Raw genomic sequence first — 26,493 nt, 5'->3', positions numbered from 1 at the left:
GTTTTAATGTTATGGCTGCTATGCGCATGTTATGTAATTGCTCCTGAGCCCTGGAATAAGGTATTGAAACAATCTGTAAAATATGTCTGCAGGAATGTAGAGATAAATACCGTGTCCCTGTCAGTAATACTATAATAACATATAATCATATTTTTCCTGAATTAACATACCATACTAAAGTTAGGATGGGCGATAAGAAAACAGCCTGGAAATCAAATTACTGCTAGGATGGAGAGAAAGGGTGAAAATGTGGAATTCCAGCAATGCAAAGATCTCAAAATGACATGTGGCGAACCTGCCTGCTCAGCATATGAAAAGAAATCTAGGAAATGTGCTAAGAATACAGACACTGGCCTAATTCAGAAATATAAGCACCAAAGTATTGGGGTCACTACGAAAAGCTACTATGGATTGTATAAGAATCTGCCGACACCTGAGGGTCCTATCACTTTATGTACTAAAATGTATACTGTACATAGGGGCATATAGGGAGGTTGGCATCCTACAGTGCAGCTTATTTGTGGGGGAGAATTTGTGGATATTTCATACACAGCGCCTACTGCAGGGGAAGTGTAACACTACATAATGACCACCAAAATAGGAGTCACTCTTACAAAGCAGCTCTCTTTTCTGGCTCCAGGAGGGGTATCCCAAATAACACTTAGTATAGGGTCACACCTGTGCCTGATCTATGTTTCTGTCCTCGAACCTACTTAAAAATTCGGAGAGAAAAGTCCTGCAAGCTGGACTTTTCTCTCCGCATTTTTCTGCATATTTTGGGTGGAAAATGGGCAGAAAACCCAGTGGACTCCATTATAGTCTAAGGGGTTCGCAGGAAACACTTTTTAAGCAGATTAGCTTTCCATTTTTTGGGTCCCCAAGTGGACCTGTAGAACAGAAAGCTGAACGCTAACGTGAACTTAGTGTAAGATAAGACATTTATTAAGTGGGTGTTATAGGGTATCTAATTTATAGAGAGTGTAATCCACATAATGATCATCATTGTATTAGGATGTGATCATATTTTATTCCACATGTATGGGAAATTCTCCTGGCTTGTGTATCATGTATATCCATATGATATAATGACCAGATGTAGACTGTTTCTTTGGCATATGTCAATCATTTATGTGCTGATTAGGGTTGAGCCGATCTTGAGATTTCAAGATCGATTTTAAAATCCGATTTCCAATCATTTTCCAGCCGATCTCGATCCTGATCGCGATCGTGTAATTTGCTCGATCGCTGATTGGAATCCGATCCTTTCCGAATCCGATCCTCAACCCTAGTCAATGCTTCTCTATGGGAAAAGTAACTTTTAGGGTTGAGCCGATCTTGAGATAACCTCCGATCTCAATCCCGCTGGAAAAGATTGGGTCGGAATTCTGATCGCGATCGTGAAATTTACTCGATCGCCGATCGAAATTCCGATCTTTTCCGATCCCGATCGCTCAACCCTAGTGCTGATATATCTATGAATTCTTGTTCACTAGTCTATGGGCCATGTATGGCATACACTTGCATATGTTCTACATTCTAAACATATCTGTAAAGTATTTTGGCTTATACACTGGAAACATGCTCTACTTACAGTGTGAACAGAGCTTTAGATTTGTACACTAGGTCAGTTACATTCAGGTGTTGATCACAATTTACTAACCCATCCACACCAGTTTTCTGACCTAGAAGGAAGTCAATATTGCACATCTTTGCTGCATGGCCCCTGCAGTCTTTTGGCACAAAAGTGGAACTATATTGCTTTGTATATCAGGTTCATTTCTCCCAAAATTTTGTAAAAAATATTATTTTATCCCAATAACCATTATAGGTGTTTACCTGAGTCTAGAATCCTTGAAGGTGTCCAAGTAGTGTGGATAGTTCCATGTTATCTTATCTCCTTTACATCTAAGCTCCATGTTCTGTCCTGCTGACATGGTGAGCATAGCTGGCGGCTTCTGGTACCGACCTTTGTCCATAACTTGTGTCATAATAGATTGCACCTTAGAGACGGGCTCTGTGGACTCCTTCAGCTTTGTAATTTTTGGCTTTAGCTTCTTTATGGCAGGTTTAATTTTATTTTCGCCAGGTTCTTTTGGATGCTTCCCTTTGCCAGGTGGTTGTCCAAAAACTATAAAAAAAAAAAAATGTGAATAAACATTTTTAGGAATTGTTCCATAAATTAAAATAAATTTACTAATCAAACAGAACAGACAATTGTTTTTCATTGTGCTTTTGTTGAGTTTTTCACTGTTCGTCTCACTCTCCTACTAAATCTATAGGGAAAACGCTCACAATGAATTTATTGAAATTAAAATTAATATATTATGTTTTTCAAAAATGCAAGCATTTTTGAAAAAAAAAAGCTTTTTCAAAGCTCTTTTTTTTTCTGCAGTTTGTGGATGAGAAGAACTAAAATCTGTAAAAATGTAGTATTTTTTTCTGCTGCATTTCCACAACATGGGGCCTTAGCCTAAGATGAGAAATAAAAAGAATAACCAACAATAAAGAGATCGTTCAGAAATAGACAGCAAATGATGATGATGTTAATGACTATTGCCTTCTACATGTAATATAATAGAATTTCTAAACATAACTCCAAATCTGCAACAGAAAACAGTACAATGCAAGTGAAAGTGGTTTTAAAAAATCCCTTTACATCCTGTTCAGAGAAGGCCGCGGGTTGTGAGAGGTTTTAAATTTGTATATGGATTTTCAGCAACAAATATGCTGTAGATTTTAATATCATCCCTAGACATGGCCTTCTTATGATAAAATCATGTTTTCATTTTTATCCACTTATTGTGTGTTTCTGAGCTGAATAAGAATCTATAATTACAAACATTTGCTATTTCTCACACCAGGGACTCAAAGCAAAGGAAAAGTTGTCAATTTAGGAAGTGCTCATCCCCAACCTCCATAAAGCCATTTAGCCATTTCACCACCTCCACTAACTCCAGCATCTGTTAAATAAGCTCTACTCCACTGATTCTGGCACAGTTGGAATATTTTCTCTAGCCCCCACCGTTCCCGTTTAATCACTGCCATTAGTTTTGGTGTCTGATATGCTATTTAGTCTCTATACTGTCCGGAGGGTGGTGTCAGGCAGGAGCAGACAAGGGGTGTGATTCTGAGCTCTGACACTGGCTGCCTCTGATTGGAGCTCGGAGTCACACCCTCTGTCTGAAACCGCCCTTCTATTACAGAACTTATATAGTTCATCAGGCATTAAAACTTACTGCACTTGTTGCTCGGGATTGGTGGGAGCTAGAGAGAATATTCTAACTGTACTGGAATCAGTGGATCAACACCTATTAACAAATACGAAGAGCTTGAAATGGTGGATGTGGTAAAAGGTCCTCTTTGGGCTGGTGTATATAATTAATGAATTTGCATGACATCCTGTATAGCACATGTAATTTTTCTCATTGGTTAAATATTCCAGATAGAAAAAAAACATTATACTGTGTACTTGTCCTTACAGATCCAGGAAGAGATGTTAACCCTTTGAAATTACCAGGACTTTTGCTTTGATCTGATTGTTAATTAAGGCACAATTATAGAGAAACACATCTTACGTAAAATACTGACACTCAAAGATCTGTACTGTTCATAGCACATTAAGTACCCATCCAAAGTGCAGGAAGAGTCTACCACCACCTAAACCACTTGTATGCTGTTAGTGAAAATGCTGTTTTTATGTCAAAGTACAAAGTTTACTGTTAGTATGTGTGCAAATAACCGGTTGAGTGCACCCAGTATGTGGCAAAATCCACTTATACTTCCATTTTTGCACATAAAAACAGGTGCTCTGGCCACTTTCTAGGAGCACTGAGCCACTCATCTGCCTAAGGATTAAAAGCTGAATATCTCAGTAGCAAGGTTGCACTTTGACACAATAAAGATACATTCACTACGTCACAAACTGACCCTACATCAACATGTAAGCAACTCAGATGACATTTTGGTGGTTGGAGACTCCCTTTAATTATTCCTGGAGGTACTTAGCAAAAGGGGCTTCTATTAAGTAGATGAGATTAGAAGTATAGGTTTTATGGGTCCTGTGACCATTTAGTAATTGTAAATAAAACCATATTATTTCCCAGTGATATGGCATCCATTAGAACATGACACCATTTTTGTTTTATTTGTGGTGCTCATAAATGCAACATTTTTCCACTGGCACTGCCCCAGAGTCCACTGGAAATTATCTTTAGACCATGGCGCATACTGAAACTAAAAAACATTATTAATAACTATTAATAATAATCTTTTCCTCTATCTATCCATCCATCCATCCATCCATCCATCCATCCATCCATCTATCTAGCTCTGTTCATGTTCATATCCATATCCATGTATTAAATGTGGTTCCTACAACCATTCCAGCCTGAACATGTAGAGATAAAGCTATAGTAATAAAGTTTGCGACATAAAAAATGATCAGCATTATATTTTAACCTGATGTCACCCAAGTAAAGACAACAGAAGTGAGGCGCAAGTCCCCCTAATAAAGCCATTAGTTTTAAAGGGGTTGTCCAGGATTTAGGTTTTTTTGGCCTACCCTCCTTTGCGGGGTCACTGTGTACTATACACAACACAGGGCTGGGAGCAGTTGACTCTATGCCCCGTATAGTGGTCGGGCGCTGGTACCTCATCTCGGTTCCTGTTGAAGTTGGTGCAATAGTTTCCAAAATGACATGTAATGTAATAAAGTTTATATTAGTGTTTTTGGAGCCATGAAATGTCTGTTCTGCTACTGACAGATCCTTGCATCAGTGAGCGTAGTCTGGGAAGTGATGATGTTACAAGGCTCAAGGCCTATTGGACTAAACAACATGTGCGATTCCTAGGGAAGACTCACTTCATGCAACATGTGGGTGCTGAATGATATTCACTGAAGTGTACACGCCAGTGAAATTCAATCTTAGGAAATAAAATGTGTGATTTACTTTGTGGGTATGGTAGTCTTTGTATGATGAATTCCCTATTCCAGGCCAGAGGTATATGCATCACCATGTAATGTCTGGCCATTCACATGTGGAGAGAGAAAATAAAAAACACATTTACTGTGAAGTAGTTTCAATAATCTGTTATGTTCCAGTTCACATCTATGCTATGGACAACACTCCTTTTCCTGAACAGATTGAATTTATACAAGGGTGCTTGAAATACAGAAATAAGGATGTTCTCTAGTACTGTAATAGCTGATATTCTAGATTTGGGGTCCTCAATCAACCATATGGTGAAAACCATAAAGTGGTGCTCAATGGTGAATGTAGTAAGAAGAAGCACTGCAGAGATTTTTCATGTCTGATAAATCTTAAACTTGAAGTAATAAAACAAATTTTTAAATAATTGTCTCAGTCCTTGTTCTTACTACTAGCTCATGAATTTCCCCATTGGCAGCCCTGTTTACACTTTCTTCTTCTTTCTTATCTTCTGTATATCAGATGTGCTCCCTTCTGCTGTTGGGTCACCCTTTGCTTCCCAAGATCCTTCTTCCTTCCATCATTCCATAGGCTTGTGTACTAACAAACACTAGGGATACATCTGTCATGTTATTATAGAGATGTGGAGGAAAGAGTACAGGGCGGGAGAGTTAATCACTAGAGATGAGCGAACAGTGTTCTATCGAACACATGTTCGATCGGATATCAGGGTGTTCGCCATGTTCGAATCGAATCGAACACCACGTGGTAAAGTGCGCCAAAATTCGATTCCCCTCCCACCTTCCCTGGCGCCTTTTTTGCACCAATAACAGCGCAGGGGAGGTGGGACAGGAACTACGACACTGGGGGCATTGAAAAAAATTGGAAAAAGTCATTGGCTGCCGAAATCAGGTGACCTCCATTTTAGACGAATAGTGGATTTCAAATCCGGGTCATATGAGAATGTGAACTTTGTGACTATGAGACAGGGATAGCTGTACAGGCAGGGATAGCTAGGGATAACCTTTATTTAGGGGGGAATGTTATTAAAAATAACTTTTTGGGGCTCTATCGGGTGTGTAATTGTGATTTTTGTGAGATAAACTTTTTCCCATAGGGATGCATTGGCCAGCGCTGATTGGCCGAATTCCGTACTCTGGCCAATCAGTGCTGGCCAATGCATTCTATTAGCTTGATGAAGCAGAGTGTGCACAAGGGTTCAAGCGCACCCTCGGCTCTGATGTAGCAGAGCCGAGGCTGCACAAGGGTTCAAGCGCACCCTCGGCTCTGATGTAGGAGAGCCGAGGGTGCACTTGAACCCTTGTGCACCCTCAGCTCTGCTACATCAGAGCTGAGGGTGCGCTTGAACCCTTGTGCACACTCTGCTTCATCAAGCTAATAGAATGCATTGGCCAGCGCTGATTGGCCAATGTATTCTATTAGCCTGATGAAGTAGAGCTGAATGTGTGTGCTAAGCACACACATTCAGCTCTACTTCATCGGGCTAATAGAATGCATTGGCCAGCGCTGATTGGCCAGAGTACGGAACTCGACCAATCAGCGCTGGCTCTGCTGGAGGAGGCGGAGTCTAAGATCGCTCCACACCAGTCTCCATTCAGGTCCGACCTTAGACTCCGCCTCCTCCGGCAGAGCCAGCGCTGATTGGCCGAAGGCTGGCCAATGCATTCCTATGCGAATGCAGAGACTTAGCAGTGCTGAGTCAGTTTTGCTCAACTACACATCTGATGCACACTCGGCACTGCTACATCAGATGTAGCAATCTGATGTAGCAGAGCCGAGGGTGCACTAGAACCCCTGTGCAAACTCAGTTCACGCTAATAGAATGCATTGGCCAGCGCTGATTGGCCAATGCATTCTATTAGCCCGATGAAGTAGAGCTGAATGTGTGTGCTAAGCACACACATTCAGCACTGCTTCATCACGCCAATACAATGCATTAGCCAGTGCTGATTGGCCAGAGTACGGAATTCGGCCAATCAGCGCTGGCTCTGCTGGAGGAGGCGGAGTCTAAGGTCGGACCTGAATGGAGACTGGTGTGGAGCGATCTTAGACTCCGCCTCCTCCAGCAGAGCCAGCGCTGATTGGTCGAGTTCCGTACTCTGGCCAATCAGCGCTGGCCAATGCATTCTATTAGCCCGATGAAGTAGAGCTGAATGTGTGTGCTTAGCACACACATTCAGCTCTACTTCATCAGGCTAATAGAATACATTGGCCAATCAGCGCTGGCCAATGCATTCTATTAGCTTGATGAAGCAGAGTGTGCACAAGGGTTCAAGCGCACCCTCGGCTCTGATGTAGCAGAGCCGAGGCTGCACAAGGGTTCAAGTGCACCCTCGGCTCTCCTACATCAGAGCCGAGGGTGCGCTTGAACCCTTGTGCAGCCTCGGCTCTGCTACATCAGAGCCGAGGGTGCGCTTGAACCCTTGTGCACACTCTGCTTCATCAAGCTAATAGAATGCATTGGCCAGCACTGATTGGCCAGAGTACGGAATTCGGCCAATCAGCGCTGGCCAATGCATTCTATTAGCCCGATGAAGTAGAGCTGAATGTGTGTGCTTAGCACACACATTCAGCTCTACTTCATCAGGCTAATAGAATACATTGGCCAATCAGCGCTGGCCAATGCATTCTATTAGCTTGATGAAGCAGAGTGTGCACAAGGGTTCAAGCGCACCCTCGGCTCTGATGTAGCAGAGCCGAGGCTGCACAAGGGTTCAAGTGCACCCTCGGCTCTCCTACATCAGAGCCGAGGGTGCGCTTGAACCCTTGTGCAGCCTCGGCTCTGCTACATCAGAGCCGAGGGTGCGCTTGAACCCTTGTGCACACTCTGCTTCATCAAGCTAATAGAATGCATTGGCCAGCACTGATTGGCCAGAGTACGGAATTCGGCCAATCAGCGCTGGCCAATGCATTCTATTAGCCCGATGAAGTAGAGCTGAATGTGTGTGCTAAGCACACACATTCAGCACTGCTTCATCACGCCAATACAATGCATTAGCCAGTGCTGATTGGCCAGAGTACGGAATTCGGCCAATCAGCGCTGGCTCTGCTGGAGGAGGCGGAGTCTAAGATCGCTCCACACCAGTCTCCATTCAGGTCCGACCTTAGACTCCGCCTCCTCCAGCAGAGCCAGCGCTGATTGGCCGAATTCCGTACTCTGGCCAATCAGCACTGGCTAATGCATTGTATTGGCTTGATGAAGCAGTGCTGAATGTGTGTGCTTAGCACACACATTCAGCTCTACTTCATCGGGCTAATAGAATGCATTGGCCAGCGCTGATTGGCCGAATTCCGTACTCTGGCCAATCAGCACTGGCTAATGCATTGTATTGGCTTGATGAAGCAGTGCTGAATGTGTGTGCTTAGCACACACATTCAGCTCTACTTCATCGGGCTAATAGAATGCATTGGCCAATCAGCGCTGGCCAATGCATTCTATTAGCGTGAACTGAGTTTGCACAGGGGTTCTAGTGCACCCTCGGCTCTGCTACATCAGATTGCTACATCTGATGTAGCAGTGCCGAGTGTGCATCAGATGTGTAGTTGAGCAAAACTGACTCAGCACTGCTAAGTCTGCATTCGCATAGGAATGCATTGGCCAGCCTTCGGCCAATCAGCGCTGGCTCTGCCGGAGGAGGCGGAGTCTAAGGTCGGACCTGAATGGAGACTGGTGTGGAGCTATCTTAGACTCCGCCTCCTCCAGCAGAGCCAGCGCTGATTGGTCGAGTTCCGTACTCTGGCCAATCAGCACTGGCCAATGCATTTCTATGGGGAAAAGTTAGCTTGCGAAAATCGCAAACTGACAGGGATTTCCATGAAATAAAGTGACTTTTATGCCCCCAGACATGCTTCCCCTGCTGTCCCAGTGTCATTCCAGGGTGTTGGTATCATTTCCTGGGGTGTCATAGTGGACTTGGTGACCCTCCAGACACGAATTTGGGTTTCCCCCTTAACGAGTTTATGTTCCCCATAGACTATAATGGGGTTCGAAACCCATTCGAACACTCGAACAGTGAGCGGCTGTTCGAATCGAATTTCGAACCTCGAACATTTTAGTGTTCGCTCATCTCTATTAATCACCTGGGAGGGTAGCTTTCAGGTGATACAATATGGAGGACACAAGTTCATAGGCTTCATGAAGTGGACTACAAAGGTATGAGCGAAACACAACTACTAGAGAAACAATGGGAAGTGCATGACGTTACCAGATGTGTGCCAGACGTTGTTTTATTTTTTCACCTCTCCTGGACCTCCACCTATTATACACTGGGGTCTTAAGAGAAGTACTGAAGTATCTCAGTAGATATAGACATTGCCTTTACCATGAGAGCTTATTTATTTTGATTACTAAAAATCTATAATAACACCGATCAAATATGCACAGTAAATGTATATTACATTACACAGGGTTGTAGAACACTTACATCCTAACAGGACAGACAGTTGACTTGCAGTAAACTCAGTGTTATCTTTGTGATTACATAGAGAAATAAGACACTGTCTGAACCTTTATTAGCATACTGCATTTGTTGATGCACATCAGAAGATAACAGCTCTGAATGCAAGATAGAGAACTCCGCCTACCACCTCTTCAGAGAGCAGTGAGCCACATCATCCCTCCTATAAGCCTAGATAAGGGAATAGAACAGGCCAAATTCCTTGAAAATGATGTGTAAACAATGGGAAGAATAATCTCACACAACAGGCAAACAAAGCAGCAAAATTCCTTAATTACATTAATTAATTTAGGCAAGCTATAGAATTTACATAGGCTAGCAGTATAGGAGTACCCCTTTATCTCTATTTAGGACACAGTCTTTTTTGGACGGGACAAGTTTTCCTTTTTTTCCATTATCAATGTCATCTGTCAGTGTAGTTGTATGAGGGCTTGGTTTTTGTGGGACAAGGTATATATTTTAATGGCATCATTCAGCAGTACATGTAATGTTTACAGAGTGGTGACTTCCATGCCGTAGATTTAGTGCTACACATTTTTAAGTCAACTCCTACTTGGCTGACTTTAGACAAATACTCTGCATTATTTTTTTTCTTGTGGGAGGAGCTTGAATTAAGAATAAAGAGAACTTCAAGCATTGTTTTATGTGCTTGATCTTCACCATGTGTTATAAATGACATGTCACCTTAGCTTTAATTTTTCACATACAATATCAATGCCATGCATTAGATACACTTTCAGAAGATAGTTATCATGAATTTGTATTGACTGCTTTTCACCTACATGGGGGATTATTTATTTACACATGGGTCTCTGTGGATGAGATGTATGGGATACATTCTTAGACTACAATAGTTTACTATGCATCCATCTCATCTTTAAAACTTGTAGAGATCTAATAAACAGTCCAATGCAGCTGCCAATTCCTTGAGATCAGCTCCTGAAAATGAATTTTCACCTAGTATATATTGGCTACTGCTTGGGTACTACATGTACGCACTATTTGAGCTTTATGTAAATGACGCCATAAAGGCGCTTTGACTGAAAAACAAATCCATAACTGATTCACGTGATGTTGTATTAACCTTCCTCTACTTGCATTCTCAGTTATTTGAAAAAGAGCTAAAAAAAAGCATTAAAATAGCTATTAAAATCAGTGTAAAGTACTCTGCTCATGCGGCTATGCCAAAGAAAGCTACAGGTATATATATGATACTGTATGTACCATTACCTGTGTTATCACACATACAGTACAATGAGGTACAAGACCCTGTAATAACAGGACCAGCTAATTCTAGCCTGGATGTCCTGGCCATTGGCTGCTGTCTAAAACCAACACAGAAAGCAAACTCTACTTTACACATTGGAATAAAAACACCTTATACTCATCCAGGTTCTTGCGCAAAATGTCTTGTTTGTCCCATCTATGCTTGTGGGTTTATTAGACAACTCATTAACTTTTTTGTTACACAATCAGTACATATTCTGTAGGGTGGGTGTGAAGCCTATATTTTCCCTTTGCAGTGCACAGACCTCATATGTATCCATTACCTATATTATCCAGATGGGTGAATTGGTTCATATTGAGTTAGGTTAAACTTGAATATTCCAAATTGTCCATTTTTTTTTACAAAACTGAACAGAGATTTGTTTCAGATGAACTAAAATGGGCGCCACATTATACTTTGCAGTCCCTTCAGATCTCAGAGTATATGAGGTGAAGGGCCAGGGCTGTGCCCATGAGACTTCTTATGGCCAATCATAGATCTCAGTCATAACTCCTAGGCCAAAGATGTCACAGAACAGCGCCAGATGTCACCAAGAGAGTACCGCATGCCTTGAGGAGGCCCAAAAGAGGTAAGGGAAGGTGAGTATGTATGCTTTTTTTTATTTTTAACACTTCCCCTGGTTCTCTTTCTATTATACTCTGCACTCTGAAGAGCCCGCAGGCTATACTAATGTCACTCTGACATAATTTAGTCTGCGTTTGCCTAAAATTAGGTAGATAGGTTCATAGAAGCCCTAAAAGTATGATACACTATATTTAAGCCAACTTAAAAGGTGGTTCATACCGAACTGGTTAATTCCAAAATGAACCAGGGACTTGGACTGATGTACCTGAACACGTAACAAATCTTGAGAGGTTCACCTATCTCTAGTATAAAAGTGATGGAAAAATGGTAGGTTACAGTACCACTGCTATAGCATGTTGATGTAGTTGACTGTGGGATGGACAGTCTTGTTGACTGTCAGATACAGGAAGAGGTATTTGAGTATTCCCAGGTTGATTCTGCCAGGAAGCTGTAAGTAGTGACTACTGTGTTGTACCGGTAGCACCATGCTATGACATAAATCTCACGGAAGTTATAAGGTGTGGACTCCAACATCGGAGAGTCCACATGGTCTGCCAGGGAGATGTAGGTAGTGAATATTGTGTTGGGGTACCATGCTGTGCCATATATCTGATGGAAGGAGCAATTAAAAAGGATGGTCTTCAATATGGGAGAGCCACATGGTCTGCTTGGGAAATGCTCCTGAACCGTGAGGCAGTTGGGCCAAGATCTGTTCTGCCTAGGAGAATTGCAGTGATACAAGAAATAATTAAAGTAATAAGATTGGTCACAGGCAGCTACCAATGGTTTAGCAAACATGTAAGCCTATACAGGACATCTTCTAACTTGTGACAAGAAGGTAGGCAGGCTCTTTTGAATGTGCTGGCTCCAGTCCCAAAATATGGTGCCAACCGCAGTGACCTCCTGCAATGTCAACTATAGTTCCCCTATTACAGAAGCAGCCAATTGCCCCTGGAATAGTGCCAGACACGTGGAGACCCTTACAAAGCCGGTCATAGTGCCCAAATAGCCAGTGAGAACCCAGAATAGTTCTTGCCACAGCTGTCTAAAGCGAGTACTTGACCTTTCCTTACAATGTCTGAATCCTCATCACATGCATCATTCTTAGCTCTCATGTCCTCCTTGATCAGGTCTTGGCTGTCTTTAGACCTCTAGCTGGCAGAGACATAGAGAAGACTTTGTTCAATCCCACACCAATATTTTTCCACAAGTCTTAGCCAGCACTATAGACTGGCCAAAAATTATGGAATACATCTGATGTCTGCAGTCAAGCATGGTGTCTCATAGTTTTTGAAGATACAAAGAAAATGAAATATCAATAAATTATTTTGTATCATCTAGGGCAGTGTTCCTCTTTTTAAGAGAAGTATACCCTAGTGAAAAAAGTGCCCTGAAAGTAACAATTGTTTATAAATGCCTTTTATAACAGTTATGTATTGTATTGTATGTATTGGTCCCACAATTCCCCCAAGTGGGCCAATGGACTCCACAGTACCTTCATGTATAACATTATTATTCTTCTGGGGCGCAAGTAACTGTGATAAGTGCCTCTATCAGTACTTATGGAAGGGCTCATTGCTCTTCTATAGTAAGGATGGCACACACGGTCATGTGCGGACGTCTGTCCTTAGCGGGGCGAATAGACCTGCATGCAGTGCACCATGTAAAAAAAGCCAGTTATTCTTAGCTGTAGGGTGTGCTCCTGGGGACTGCACATGTCCCCCCCTGGGGTATCTATACCGCAGGTTGAGAACCCATTATATAGGATTGTGCCATAAATAAGTGCACTGCTCAGATTTTTGCATTAAATCAGTTTAGTAAGTCATTAAATTTTTGCACGTTGTAGAAAGATTTGACCTTATTGTTAGGCCATTCCCAGTTTCCTTATACAGTACATGTCTGATAAATTTATGTTGCTTATTTATATAGCACCAACATTTGCAGAGCTTTACAGACATTGTCAAACACTGTCCCATATAGGGATCACAGTCTACATTCCCTATCAGTATATCTTTGTAATATAGGAGCAAACTGGAGTCCCCCATGCAAATATAAGGGGAGAGCATTCAAGCTTCTTGCTGATGTTGTTCTTTGTTGGATTTTAACCCAGGACTCCAGCACTGCAAGGCAACAGAATTAAAGAATGCCAGGTGGTATTTATAACAGATGTCCCCTGCAGTTATAGAGATCTTCCAGTTCCAGTTTTATGTATAATACTGGTATCTTATCTTGAAATAAGGCATTTGGGCCCCCTCATCCTACATGGACAAGTACCAACTGTTACCTTTGCACCTCCTATAGTTATGCCCCTGTGTTCACCCATCCAGAAGATATGGCCCCTGGCAGATTATATGTAAATTAGCTTTTATTTTCCAAGGGGCTGTGATCTTTAACTCCTTCCTGACATCCACCGTAATAGTTCTTGTATTATACAGCAGAGACCCAGTGACAATGCCTGTGATCAAAGCAATAGACATTCCTGAAAATGGTATAAATAAGAAGTACACCTGACCCTGCAAAAAAAAGATACCCTATACACAGAAATACATACTAGACATTGGTATAGGTACTAGACATTGGTATAGGTACTAGACTCAAGTGTGAAAACAAGAGCTCCAACTTTAATAGACACATATTATAAATTTTGATGGATGTTAACTGTAATGAAAATGTAGTTATTGGAGCTCTCAGTACATGGTGAGGGCTAAATTGTACTGTGGGGACCTATAACTTATGTATTCTTGTGCTGAGGCACAATGCCCAGAAGTACATTAAATAAACTATTTTTAGAGCCCCATCACATAAAATAGTCACCAGGTAGTAATACTTGTGCTTCATCACAATGATACATTTCCATGCATGGGTCAATGTTCCAATGTATAGACCTGTTATGTAATATGTAGTAACTCATAGTATGTCTATATAACAAAGAGACAGAGAAAAAGCCTACATTTCTATACAAACACAAGCAATACGTGTCTTTTTTTTGTTAATTAAAAACATGTGTTATTATTCACTGAAAAAGTGAAAGCCTAATTTTTAACATTTGTTTGGTGTCATAATCCCTCTAAAGCCAAATCCTCTAAGTCTGAAAGTTAACATGTAATATGTAAGTTATTAGCACGTCTGAATTTCTAACCATGGAAACAATGAAAAACGCAAACCTATAGCCTGGGAGGAATATGATTCAAATAAACACATTCATGGGGTTTTCCTATGAACCCATACTTAAATATTTTCAATTTGTAGACAATTAAAAGTTAAACAATTTTACAAATATAAATAATGTTTAATAAGTTTTTCTCTATGTATCTTAGTGGTGACAGTCTTTTGTCTTCACCAGTTGTCCCTGGATACCAGTATGAATGCAGGAACTTTCTACGCTCTGATACTTGAGAGAAACCCAATGATGATTTTCTTATTGTGGCCAGGTTATCTTCTGGTTTATGCACCGTCCCTGCCCGCAGAGTTGGTCCTTCATAAGAGGATAACTCAGACAAAGTAAAGAAATCATGGCTGGGTTAATTGACAAGTCCTAGACCATAGAAATTTCCTGTATTCATGGTCACATCTTCCACCAACTAATGAAGACAAAAACCTGTCACCAAAAAGCTTTACAACTCTGCAAATTGTATACTGGCAAAAATGTTTCTTTCAATTGTCTGTAAATGTAAAAAAAAATGTGCATGTGTAGATGCTGGAGGTTTCTGTTACCTTTTACATGTCATCAGAGTCAAAAGGATGATATACTAGTTGATAAGATACACGCAGTGCAATTTGCATAGTGGCTTTATGGTAGAGCTTTATTTCAATGTATATTGCATGGTATTGAGCTTTAGCATTCAGTCTGTAATACATATTTGGGCTTCACTGATAATTGTACGATTATTCCTCCCCGCAGGTGTAACATGCCTTGGCTTGAGTAGATAGCAAAAAAGAAAGTTAATAATACACAACAAACATTTTTCTATAATTTTGCAGTTTATAGTGTTCCCTATTGGACAGGTACCATTAAGGTAAATCATATATTGTGTCAAAAAGTGAACTATGTAATGTCCACTCTGAATTATCCTCCTATCTCTCGTTCAACTTACAGACAGACTATAGTCAGACTTCAGACCCCATCACTTCACAGAAACTGCCCTAACCAAAGTCACCAACAACCTTCTAACTACCAAAGCCAAGCGTCACTACTCTGTCCTCCTCCTCCTTGACCTCTCCTCTATCTTTGACACAGTCAACCATTCCCTCTTGTTAGAAACGCTCTCATCTCCATATACCTAGCACTTTCCTGGATCTCCTCATACCTCACCAACAGCATCTGCCATTCGCACACCACCACCTCGCCACACCCTCTTTCTGTAGGTGTCCCCAAAGGCTCCATCCTAGGACCCCTCCTGTTCTTCATCTACACCCTCGGCCTTGGCCAACTCATAGAAACTCATGGTGTTTAATACCATTGCTATGCTGATGACACTCAACTATATCTCTCTGGACCAGCCATTCCCTCTCTGTTGTTGAAAGAGTATTTTGCAGCCGTAGCCTCCTTTCTCTCCTCCCACTTTCTCAAACTCAACATGGAGAAAACAGAGTTCATCATCTTCGCCCCAGCTCACACGGCCCCTCTACCCGACCAATGTTAATGGAACCACACTTACCCAGTCCCATGGGTCTGTTGCCTTGGGATAACCTTGGACTCTCAACACCCCCTGCCACCTCCAACTCAAGAAAATCCATCTAATCAATTCCTTCCTCACCCTTGAAACTACAAAGATGCTAGTCCATGCCTTCATAATCTCCTACTTTGATTACTGTAACACCCTTCTCTATGGCCTCCCAGCAAATGCTCTCGCCCCGATCCAATCCACCTTAAACTTTGCTGCTCTCTTAATACACCTATCCCCTCATTCTTTGTCAGCCACTCCCCTCTGCTTGTTTCAATAGTTTTTATTGAGAATTTTTCAACACAAACAATATACAAATAGTAATATAAACATGTATACATACATCTAAGTATCCACAGCATTACGTTAGCGGTACAAGATGAGCATCAGATACATGTACAGTAACAAAGGAGCCAATAAAAGGAAAAGAAAGAAGGTACAGGTCAAGCAAAACAATCATGAAAATTCAGTCCCAAATATCAGGGACAATATCAGAAATAACAGAATCTCTGGTCAGGAGATGTCTCAAAATCATACAAAATATTTAGATTTAGACCACGGTTCCCAAATCTGTAAAAAGGAATGGTAAGAGTGATTTCCTAATGCAATTATACTCTCATATTTGAATGTGATATTTACCATATCTACTAAGGCCGAAAGGTTTGGAATCAAATTTGATTTCCATTTCTGAAATATCAAAATTTGTGCCATCGTTAAGAGTTTGCAAAAGAGACGTTTATATGGTTTGATAGTAATAGGTATATGCAATAGTAATATCCCTAAGGAAGGAGTCGGGGTCAATCTGCAGTGGAACAGATCAGAAAGCAGTGTAAACACTGCAGGCCAATATGGAATAATGAGTGGGCATTGCCAAATCATATGAAAAAAAGTCCCTACATCCCCACATGTTCTCCAGCATGACCCAGACGTTAAAGGGTACATTTTTTGTAAAGTTGATGGAGAATAATACCAACGTAGGCGTACTTTAATTGCAGTTTCAATATGTGAGCTACACGTTAGGGAAGAGTGTATCAAACGAAATGATTGACACCAGTCCTCCGCAGAAAAAGTCTTCTTGAGGTCCCGTTCCCAATATCTAAAAGGGGGCGATTTATGAAACTCCAAGACCTCACCTAATAAATTATACAAAAAGCGTAGGCCCTTCATTTTTTTGGAAACATAGGTTATTACTCTATTGCAATAAGGCACAGGTGGTACCGGGGTCTTAGTTAAAAAATGGGAGATTTGTATATATTTATAATAATGATGTGGAGGCAAACCAAACTTTCGTTGCAGCGCTGGACACTCCCCTCTGCTAATGCCTTCACTAGCTACCCATTGCCCTGCAAATAGAGTTAAAAACACTAATGCTATCATACAAAGCCATCCACAACCTGTCCCCTCCACATATCTCTGACCTAATATCCCGCTACCTGCCCAACCTCGTATCCTTCAAAGACCTCCTTCTCACTCAGCTCTTATCCATTCTTCACACAACCATCTCCAAGATTTCTCCCATGCATCCCCCATAGTCTTGAACTCATTAACAAGACACATAAGACTGACTCCCACAGTCACAGGCTCAAGAAGGCCCTGAAGACTCACCTATTCAGGAAGGCCTACAACCTGCAATAACACTACTGTCACCACACCACCATCTGAACTGTCTCCCCCTCACCTTCTGTCTCTACCCCTCTCCCTCATAGACTTGCGGGCAGGGCTTTCTGTCCCACTGTACTAGTTGGTCACTGCTAGTATTATATTTGTTTTGTATATTTTGTGTGCCGTATGTAAGCCCTCAAATGTACAGCACCATGGAATTAATATAATAATGTACAGCACCATGGAATTAATATAATAATGTACAGCACCATGGAATTAATAAAATAATGTACAACACCATGGAATTAATATAATAATGTACAGGACCATGGAATTAATATAATAATGTACAGCACCATGGAATTAATATAATAATGTACAGCACCATGGAATTAATATAATAATGTACAGCACCATGGAATTAATATAATAATGTACAGCACCATGGAATTAATGGTGATCTGTAAATAATAATAATAATAATAATAATAATAATAATAATAATTAAAATGGTTTTCTTAATTTAAAGAGAACCTTTCACCTGGTCTGTAAAGCCTAGTGACAAACATAATCTGATAGGCGCTGTCACCCTGAGCATTTTGGTGTTTGGCTTATCCAATTCTCTTCAGCCACTTATATCCATAGATATAAGCCCTTTTAGTGCTTATGCATATTAGGGTATACTAGCCAAGTGTGCAGTCACGCTGGGGTTTCTCTGAGGGTAAGGTTCCCTGCTTGGCCGGTATATTCTAAATTGCATCTACACGTAAAGGCCTTATATATTTGGAAAGGCTGAATAGATTTGGGTGTACATGAACAGAGATATGTGTGGTTTATTGTCAAACCTTCTTGGCCTTCCTCTGCACTCAGATCAGTGACAATTCAACCTTGTATAAATACTCAAATTTGAGAAAGAGGGACAGACAGTGATGTTCAGCCAGGAGCTGTAAGACAATATGGTTCCAGTTAACAGTCTATCTCAAATGACCCAATATAAGAAGTAATTGTCTACCTTTTATTATGTTTCATAAAGATTTATTGAGCTGTTGAACAGTTTTACAAGATATAACAGATAAAGGAAGACATTTCCGACAAAGACTCCAGTTCATGCGCCAGAGGTATCCACAGAGTGCTTATATGTCCATCATTTTACCACACTAGTTTTAGGTCTAACCTTTTGTTAGGGAATACTATATGACAATTCTCCAATAGCTGCTGGAGAACCCTGGAGGAAAGGGCACAAGAGACAGTGAGCCCTAAGCTGAAGCCTCCCACTGTCCCTTCCTCTTGCCAGGCCCTATCCTATGTAATAGGCCTCAACTTGGAGACGATCCCTTCCTATATATGTGACACACAAAACGCAGACAAGACAAACAACAACAAAGGGAGGTCAGCTAGCCAAAGGTTCGGTAACAGTCGAGCAATGCAGTGTCAAATCGAAGTCCAAAAGAATAGTCAATAGGAAAAGCCAAGGTCAGGATAAAGAATACAAGTAAATTAACAGCAAGGGAAAGCCAGCAAGCATGAGACAATAACAGGCACCAGTGTGAATGTGAGCCAAGACTAAATAGGGGAGGATGAACCCGCCCTGGACCTGACAGGAAGGCAGGCTGTCAATCACAGGGCAAGACCAAATTAACTACTTCATGGACTGAGGCAGACAAGGGCAGAAGACGGGTGTGGTGCAAATTCAATTACAGAACTATAACTGCGTTCACAAAATCTAAGCAAGGAACTAAACTGCACACGCCTCCTGCACCGCCGCATGCAAGCAGAGGGTGGCTCAATGACCTGAATAGGCAGAGGTGTTACACCTTTCTTGCTAATCCATTTCTTAAGGTAATCTTTTTGTTATTTGGCCCTCCATTTTTCTGCTACTGTGGTCTGCACAGTTCTACCAATAAATTGTTACTGTCTGCAGCTACCACTATACGCATTTTAGCAGCTTTTCTTGCCTTTTTTTGCATAAAAATTTAGAATTTTTGGGCATTTTCTACTACACTTTTGTAAAAAGTGAGCAGAGTGAGTGGGAATCAAAGAATACCATAAGGTGGATGCCCAGACCAATAGATTAATTATAATTTGTACCAGAAAATTGGCAAAGTTATACAAAAACCCAGTCCCCTCCTGAGAAGTGCCAGAACAAAGAAGCCAGAGTCTAGTAATAATTCTAGTGCATCTCATGCCAGTGAAGTAATGGACTAAGAATGGTGCGCAATATGCTGGTCATAAGAAAATGGCTCCTTTAAACATCTAGTCTAAATTTACACCACTTGTTAAAAGACTTTGATTCCGGGAAATAAATGTGCTAAACCTTTGGTTCATTATTTGGCACACAATGGCACATCTTCAGTCACACCCCTTTTTTCTGATAAGCCCCACAGTTTTTATTACCCCCTCTTCACTTTTTGGACAAGACCCAGACACCGGCAGTTTTTAGTGCTAACTGTGCCGGAATTTTTTTTTGCATTTCCATTAGTAAATCTAAATGAAATATCAATTCTGGATAATTTTTCTTAGAACTTTGTATTATGACATTTCTTTGTTATTCCTGAAGTGAACTTCACTGATGCAATGTACATGTCTCCTGGCCTCACCTCTGGTAAGGTAAAGGTCATTAAAGGGGTTCTCCCAACTCAAGGATCTTATCTATACTGGTAGCCTATGTAAAGTGAAGACTTTTCCTAAATATATTGCTTTAGAAATTCTGCTTTGTTTGCCTGTTATGTGACCTTATTCCTCTCATTGTTTACACAGTGTTGCTATAACCACAGACCTACAGGACAAGTGACGTCACTTACTCACTGCTCTTGCCAGCAGGACAATCATTCAGCTAATTGCTGATAAAGCCAAATCTGTTATCACTCTATGTAAACATACAGATAACACTGAGTGCATTCTGTACTACAATCTGCATATTATCTGATCTGTATAAGTGTTGTGTGTTCAGGAAGAGGAGGAGGGGTAGAGAAATAAAGGAAGTGAGAAAAACAGACTGCGGGCAAAGCTGCTGAAACACTGAGATGGGAAAACCCCCTTTAAACCAAAAAATGAATGGCTGGCCAGGACTGATAGTGGCAGATTTAGGACACTAATCCAAGATGTATAACATACAGGTGGTGTTGTGGATGCTAACTCAAGTTCAATGTATAGAAAATATGCAGTAAATGCCAGATTTTACCATCTTACTCAGTCTAGGTAAGTCATTTGGATATCAGTGTCGCAAAATCTGAGCTCTAATTGTAAACCAATATTAAAAACTAGACCCATATAAAATGTTGGACATATCCAAATATTCAAATCTCAAAAAGGCCAAATTATAGCACAAATCTTGTAAGAAATTCTATTACAGTCAGAATTCACAAGATCCTGTAGGGGACATATATAGGGTTGAGCGATCTGGATCAGAAAAGATCGGATCCCGATCGGCGATCAAGAAAATTTCACGATCGCAATTGGAATTCCGATCCCGATCTTTTTAGGCGGGATCAAGGTCGGAGGTTATTTCTCACAATGCTTTGCTACTGGCCAAGCATTGTGGGAAATAGAGATGAGCGAGTGCTATTTGAAACTGCCGTTTCGAATAGCACGCTGCCATAGGAATGAATGGATGCAGCTGGCACACAGTCTGTGCCGGAGTCCGGCTGCTGAACCCCCTGTGTGCCGGCTGCATCCATTCATTCTAATGGGGGCGTGCTATTCGAAACGGCAGTTTCGAATAGTACTCGTTCATAAATTAGCTTTTACTAGCTAACATCTCTAGTAGCTAACACTTACCTGCACAGATTTGCTGCCGCTCTCACTCCCCATTCTTCTCAGTCCGGTTCTCTCTCATACAGACCTATGAAGAAAGCGGGGCTTGTGGCTTAGGAGAGTGTGGGCAGGTACTGGGAGGGGAGGCGTGAGTGATGCACTCACGTCTCCCCTCCCTGTACCCGCCCACACTCTTCTAAGCCACAACAAGCCCCGCCTTCTTCCAGCATCTCTAACACTAGCCTGGGAGACGGGGGCACAGCGCTCTGAAGGCCTGTAAATGTGAGAGAATAGGAGCGAGAACAATGGGCAGCGGCAATGATCTGTGCAGGTAAGTGGACACCAGTGGGGACTAAGTAGCCAGAGGATTTTTTTTTAATCACTACACAGTGTGGAGTCTAAAAATTAAAGGGTTCAATTTTTGGATTCTATGCTGAGTAGTGAATAGGATCATTTTTAAAATCCGATCTTCGATTATTAAAAAAATCCCTTTGACTTGCATTAGGATCGGAATTGGGATCGTGATCGGGTTCGAATGGAAAATGATCGGAAATCGTGTTTTAAAAATGATCCTGAAATCTCAAGATCGGCTCAACCCTAGACATATATGGTTTTACAAAGGATCTGGTAGTTCATAACAAGGCTATCAGGCTGCTATGCTCTAAGGCAGTGTCTTCAATAGACAGCGCATAGTACTGGTATCATGTTGTGCCACTTCAGGGCAAAAAGCTGATCAAAGAAGCCTACCTATCACATAGACTGACAGAAGGACCTACAGTGTGAAGGGGGTTGTCCAAATTAGAAGAAAAATACCAGACCTTCCAAATGCATAGCATTCTTAGAATATTATAATTGAATTAGATTGTAATAATTTGTGCAATTTTCACAAAAATCCATTGCTTCATAAAGATTAAAGATTTGTCTTCTATTATGTTGTTGGAATTGACAGATACATCCACATTTACGAAAGGTGGGTGACAACAGTGCCCTCAAGATCGGCTACTTGGCTAGGAGTTTTGATTGGCAAATATATCAATATTTGCCCTAGAGTGGAACAGTGGACACGTCTATGGATTGAATACACAGATTTGCCACTCAGGATGCTGGAAAAGCTACGTGGGATAGCTTAAATGGGAACAATCAACTATCTTTAATCTTTTACACATATATTGTAGCCAGAAAAAAACTAGGATTAAGTTCTTAAAAGCGTATGGTCAAGTGTTTATATTCACAGGTGTCTTCTAATGGTTCTTGAAATATGCATATTTGTAGTGTAAGTTTCACAAAGATCATTCTGTTAAAATAATGATTCATCCTATTTCCACATACCATTGTAAATTTGGCCCTTGCGGTATTTTAATGTAGCGGACAGATGTTACATTGTAGTACAGATTTTAGAACGGTATGCTGTGTATTACCACACTTTGTTTCCATAGACTTCACCAATTGACAACATAAATATGCATATAATAAAACACAATATAAAATAATAACACAACATAAAAGCATATAAAAGAACTTCATTTGAACGGTTCCAATTATATTTCTTAAAACTGCATTTATAGTATATAATAATATGCCGTTGTACATGGTGCAGGAGCTTCTGGTGGCACCAATACATGTACAGAAACTGTGAACATCCCCAAATACTAGACTGTAAATAACCTGAAAGACGCACACATAACAGACAGTATGAGTGACAGGTGTACTGAAATGGATTTTCTCCTGTCTGAGAGGATCCAGTGTTTATCCCCTCCGATCATCAGAAAAAATATGAAGCCTATTAATATCAAACCATTACTGTATAAGCAGAACATGCATTACACAATCCGACGCCAAGGCAAATATCTCAAACATGTCGATATATGATCGCTATCTTGTATGCACATAGACAAATCAGCGGTGGAGATTCCAGAAAATAAGTAACTCCAGAAATTTCATAGAAACATTTTTGCTTTCTGACAATTATATCTGAAATGTAGTTCCTTGAGTCCCAGGGGCTGGGAGCTCCTCAAGACTGCACAGCTTGGCTACAAGGTGCTCCAGGACACTAATGAGAGTCAGTAACATAACTCACCATTTTGTAGAGCTTCATGGACAAGAATCAGAGTAAAAATGGCCCAGAACTTCATTTTCCAAAGTAACGTAGGGTTCCCCCAAAGGAGCCTTACCCCCAAGACGATATGTATAAAGAGCAAAGTCCCAGCTTGCTGTCAGTAAAAGGATGATGTAAAAAAGGCTGCTAGGAATGTGGACTGCTGATTTGTATTTTCCAAAGCATGAAGAGAACCTTCTGAAGGATCAAGTTTCAAGAAATACTGGAAAAGAAAAAAAATCGAAACTTTGTGAAACTTGCCTGCTCTCTGCTGGTTACCAGACAGAATGTAGCTAAATGTGCAGAGGTTACCTCAGCCAAGGAATATATTTCATGAATATTGTGACAGGACAGACATTTATTGGGGCAGATCGAGATAAGTAGACCCTAAACGCATCTCATGAAATTCAGCCATTCTAATTTGCTCATCATAAGTCCAAATGGTGGGCCTGGGTTTTGACATAGAATTGGAATCCAGTTTTAAAAGAATATGGAAAGGCTTTGACATGACGATGGAACCTGGTTCCCACATGGCCAAGAGATCTAGTACCTGACCAGAGTAGATCACTTAACCTAACCTTTAAACATACTTTGCAACACTTTTTCTGGTGGATGACCTGGTGGGTGGAGATTATGTGCCATACAAGTATAGGAGTACCTGTTGTATACAAGTATAGGAGTACCTGCTGTATAACAGTCTCTCTCCGGATCATGCAGATACGTAGAGAGAAATACTGATCTGTACTTATGTGAATAAAATCTCTTGGGTATTGTAATAGAAAGCTCTAATTTAGCTCCAGCATCGCATTAAGCCTGTGTTTCTACTGCTTTTTCTCTGGCCCTCTGGTCAATCCTCTCCCTCCCATCTCCATTGACGTTTATGGATCTGTATAATCCAAAGCATAAAAGTCTTACAAAACGTGCAGTCCGCCTTGGGATGTAACTGGCAGTATTTTCAGAGTGAAAGTCTGTTTAGTATAGAAATAGCCTGATAAGAGAAGTTTCTTATAATTACTTGTAATATTGATTTATGCAAAGTTTCCAAAATACCTTTAAAGATTCACAGCTGAACATTTGTCACATACAATCTCTTTCGATTCCCCCATAAATGTCCAAACTTGGTCTTATTCAGACATTAGAACAAAAGGATCAGACATTGAAGCTCATTATCTGTCAAGGGAGGGTTGGGAGGCCCTATGTATATTAGATGGTTGGCAGATACTGTTAGATTGGTGGATCCAGCTGACCCTAATCTAAGTATGGAGGCCTTTACTGCTGTAGGTTATTACTTTCTAGCCTCATCATAGCTTATTGAAGATATGATCTGTGTCCGCAATGATAACAACAAAGTTTGCTAGTTAATGTGCCAGACTGATGGTGGGCCTTCTGAGTTATTTTACCCCATCTGGGCCCAGTCTGACACCACATTTGAAAAAATAGAAACTCTTTTCATGGTCTTTCAAGAATGTTAACCGAACATGGAATCAATTTTGAAAGGGGTTTACTAGGATTATATAAATGCTCCGATGCCAGATGTGCTTTTATCCCCTAATATACCCTCTCTTGTGTTTGTGGTATACTTATATTTAGTGCAGCTGCAGGAAGAAGCTGTGTTTTTCTTATACATTATATATATTTTGAACAAAAATGATAGAAGCCACAACATAGATCAATGGAATAGAGATGGATGTAAAGAAGTGCAAATGATGCAAATAAACGTACATATAACCTTACAGGGGCAGATTATATATTGGCAATTTGGGTTATTGCCATGACCTGAGATTGTAAGGAGACCAAACAGCAAAAAGTAATTGCTCCCATTACAATCCAAATTTATAATCAACAGTAATGACATGCGCCCATACAGTTGATTATTATGGTGGGAGACAAATGTAATGCTCCATCCAGCCCTACTGTTTTCTGTCATAAACTACAGGCCAATTTAGACTTGTAGCCTATGAGTGAGCCCAGCAGTGGAGCTGGCGATGTGATGATATCATCGCTGTATCCGAACTGGACCATGACAGCGCAGATCAAAAGTCGTATGATGCCTGAGGCCTGCATCACACCACAGATGACGTCTGGAACTGGGGTAAGGTGAGTAGGCATTGTGTTTTTTTCCATTCAGGCCTTAGGGACTCATCAGAGTATAATACTGTGAGGGGGGAGGGGGGGCACTTTGGGACATTATACAGTATGGACATTATACAGTGTGGAGGATCTTTATGGGACATTATATAGCGTAAAAGGCCACTATGAGTTATTATAGGTCCCTACACTTTTGTAGGTTATAGCAAGGGCCTAATTTCACCCTAGGCACTAAAGGTACAGTATACAATTTCACATAGGACATTTTAGGTGCACTATTTATACACACATTTATATCTTATATATTGATTTCTATCAGTTGTATCTTCCCATGCACCTTTAAACACACATCTATCACACCTGTCCTTCCTTTCACCCATCTTCTCCCTCCATTTATACTCCCATCTTATACTCCTATTTGCCTTAAAACTCTTCAAAAAACAGGTCCACCTTGAACAGTCATCGCAATAATCAGAAAACTCACTCTGGCTACAATCTGGTTTTTGGCCTAATCATTCCATTGAAACCAATGTAACCAAAGATGTTAATGATATCTGCTAAATGCCAACACCATGAGGGTCTGAGGATTCACTTCTTGAGAACCTAAGAGAAAGCAACAAGGACCTCATAGTAATATCTGTCCACTGGCATAGTTTCCATAGTTAGAATTGACATGCTGTGCGATTGCTAGTACGGGTTAAGAATTTTTTTCCACTTTATGACAAATTGGGTTCTGACCATCAACTTGGTGTTATAATCATAAAGTGATTTTGCTTCTCTTCTTTTTTTTTTTTTTTTAAGCCAAACCCAAGAATGGCTACAAAAGCAACAGGCAATACAAAGAGAACACTCATAGTTCTCCCTTCTGCTCAATACATACTTGGCATAGGTTCAAAAATCGTGTTTTTTTCTACCTATTTAGTAGGTTATTGCTACTGCATTTTTCGGTGCTTATTTTGTATATTTATTTTTATATAGTGAAATATGATTCTCCAAATGGGCAGACCCAACCTGTTACATGAAAGATGTTTAG

The 26,493-nt window shown here is 40.8% G+C and overlaps 1 protein-coding gene across 1 annotated transcript in view; it reads right to left on the bottom strand.

The window, feature by feature from the left end:
* The window catches only part of PDGFRL (platelet derived growth factor receptor like), a 76,478-nt gene extending 52,905 nt beyond the window's left edge, over nucleotides 1-23,573 (bottom strand). The window contains exons 1-2 of the mRNA XM_075258787.1: nucleotides 23,355-23,573; nucleotides 1,837-2,128 (exon numbers count right to left, since the gene is read on the bottom strand). Coding sequence (XP_075114888.1) covers nucleotides 1,837-2,128; nucleotides 23,355-23,409 — 347 coding nt within the window. The 5' untranslated portion in view covers nucleotides 23,410-23,573. The remainder of the gene's footprint in view (nucleotides 1-1,836; nucleotides 2,129-23,354) is intronic.
* Between the last annotated feature and the right edge of the window lie 2,920 nt (nucleotides 23,574-26,493).

Source organism: Leptodactylus fuscus, chromosome 1 (assembly GCF_031893055.1).
Source record: "Leptodactylus fuscus isolate aLepFus1 chromosome 1, aLepFus1.hap2, whole genome shotgun sequence".
NCBI lineage: Eukaryota > Metazoa > Chordata > Amphibia > Anura > Leptodactylidae > Leptodactylus > Leptodactylus fuscus.
This window is presented reverse-complemented; position numbering and strand designations above follow the sequence as displayed.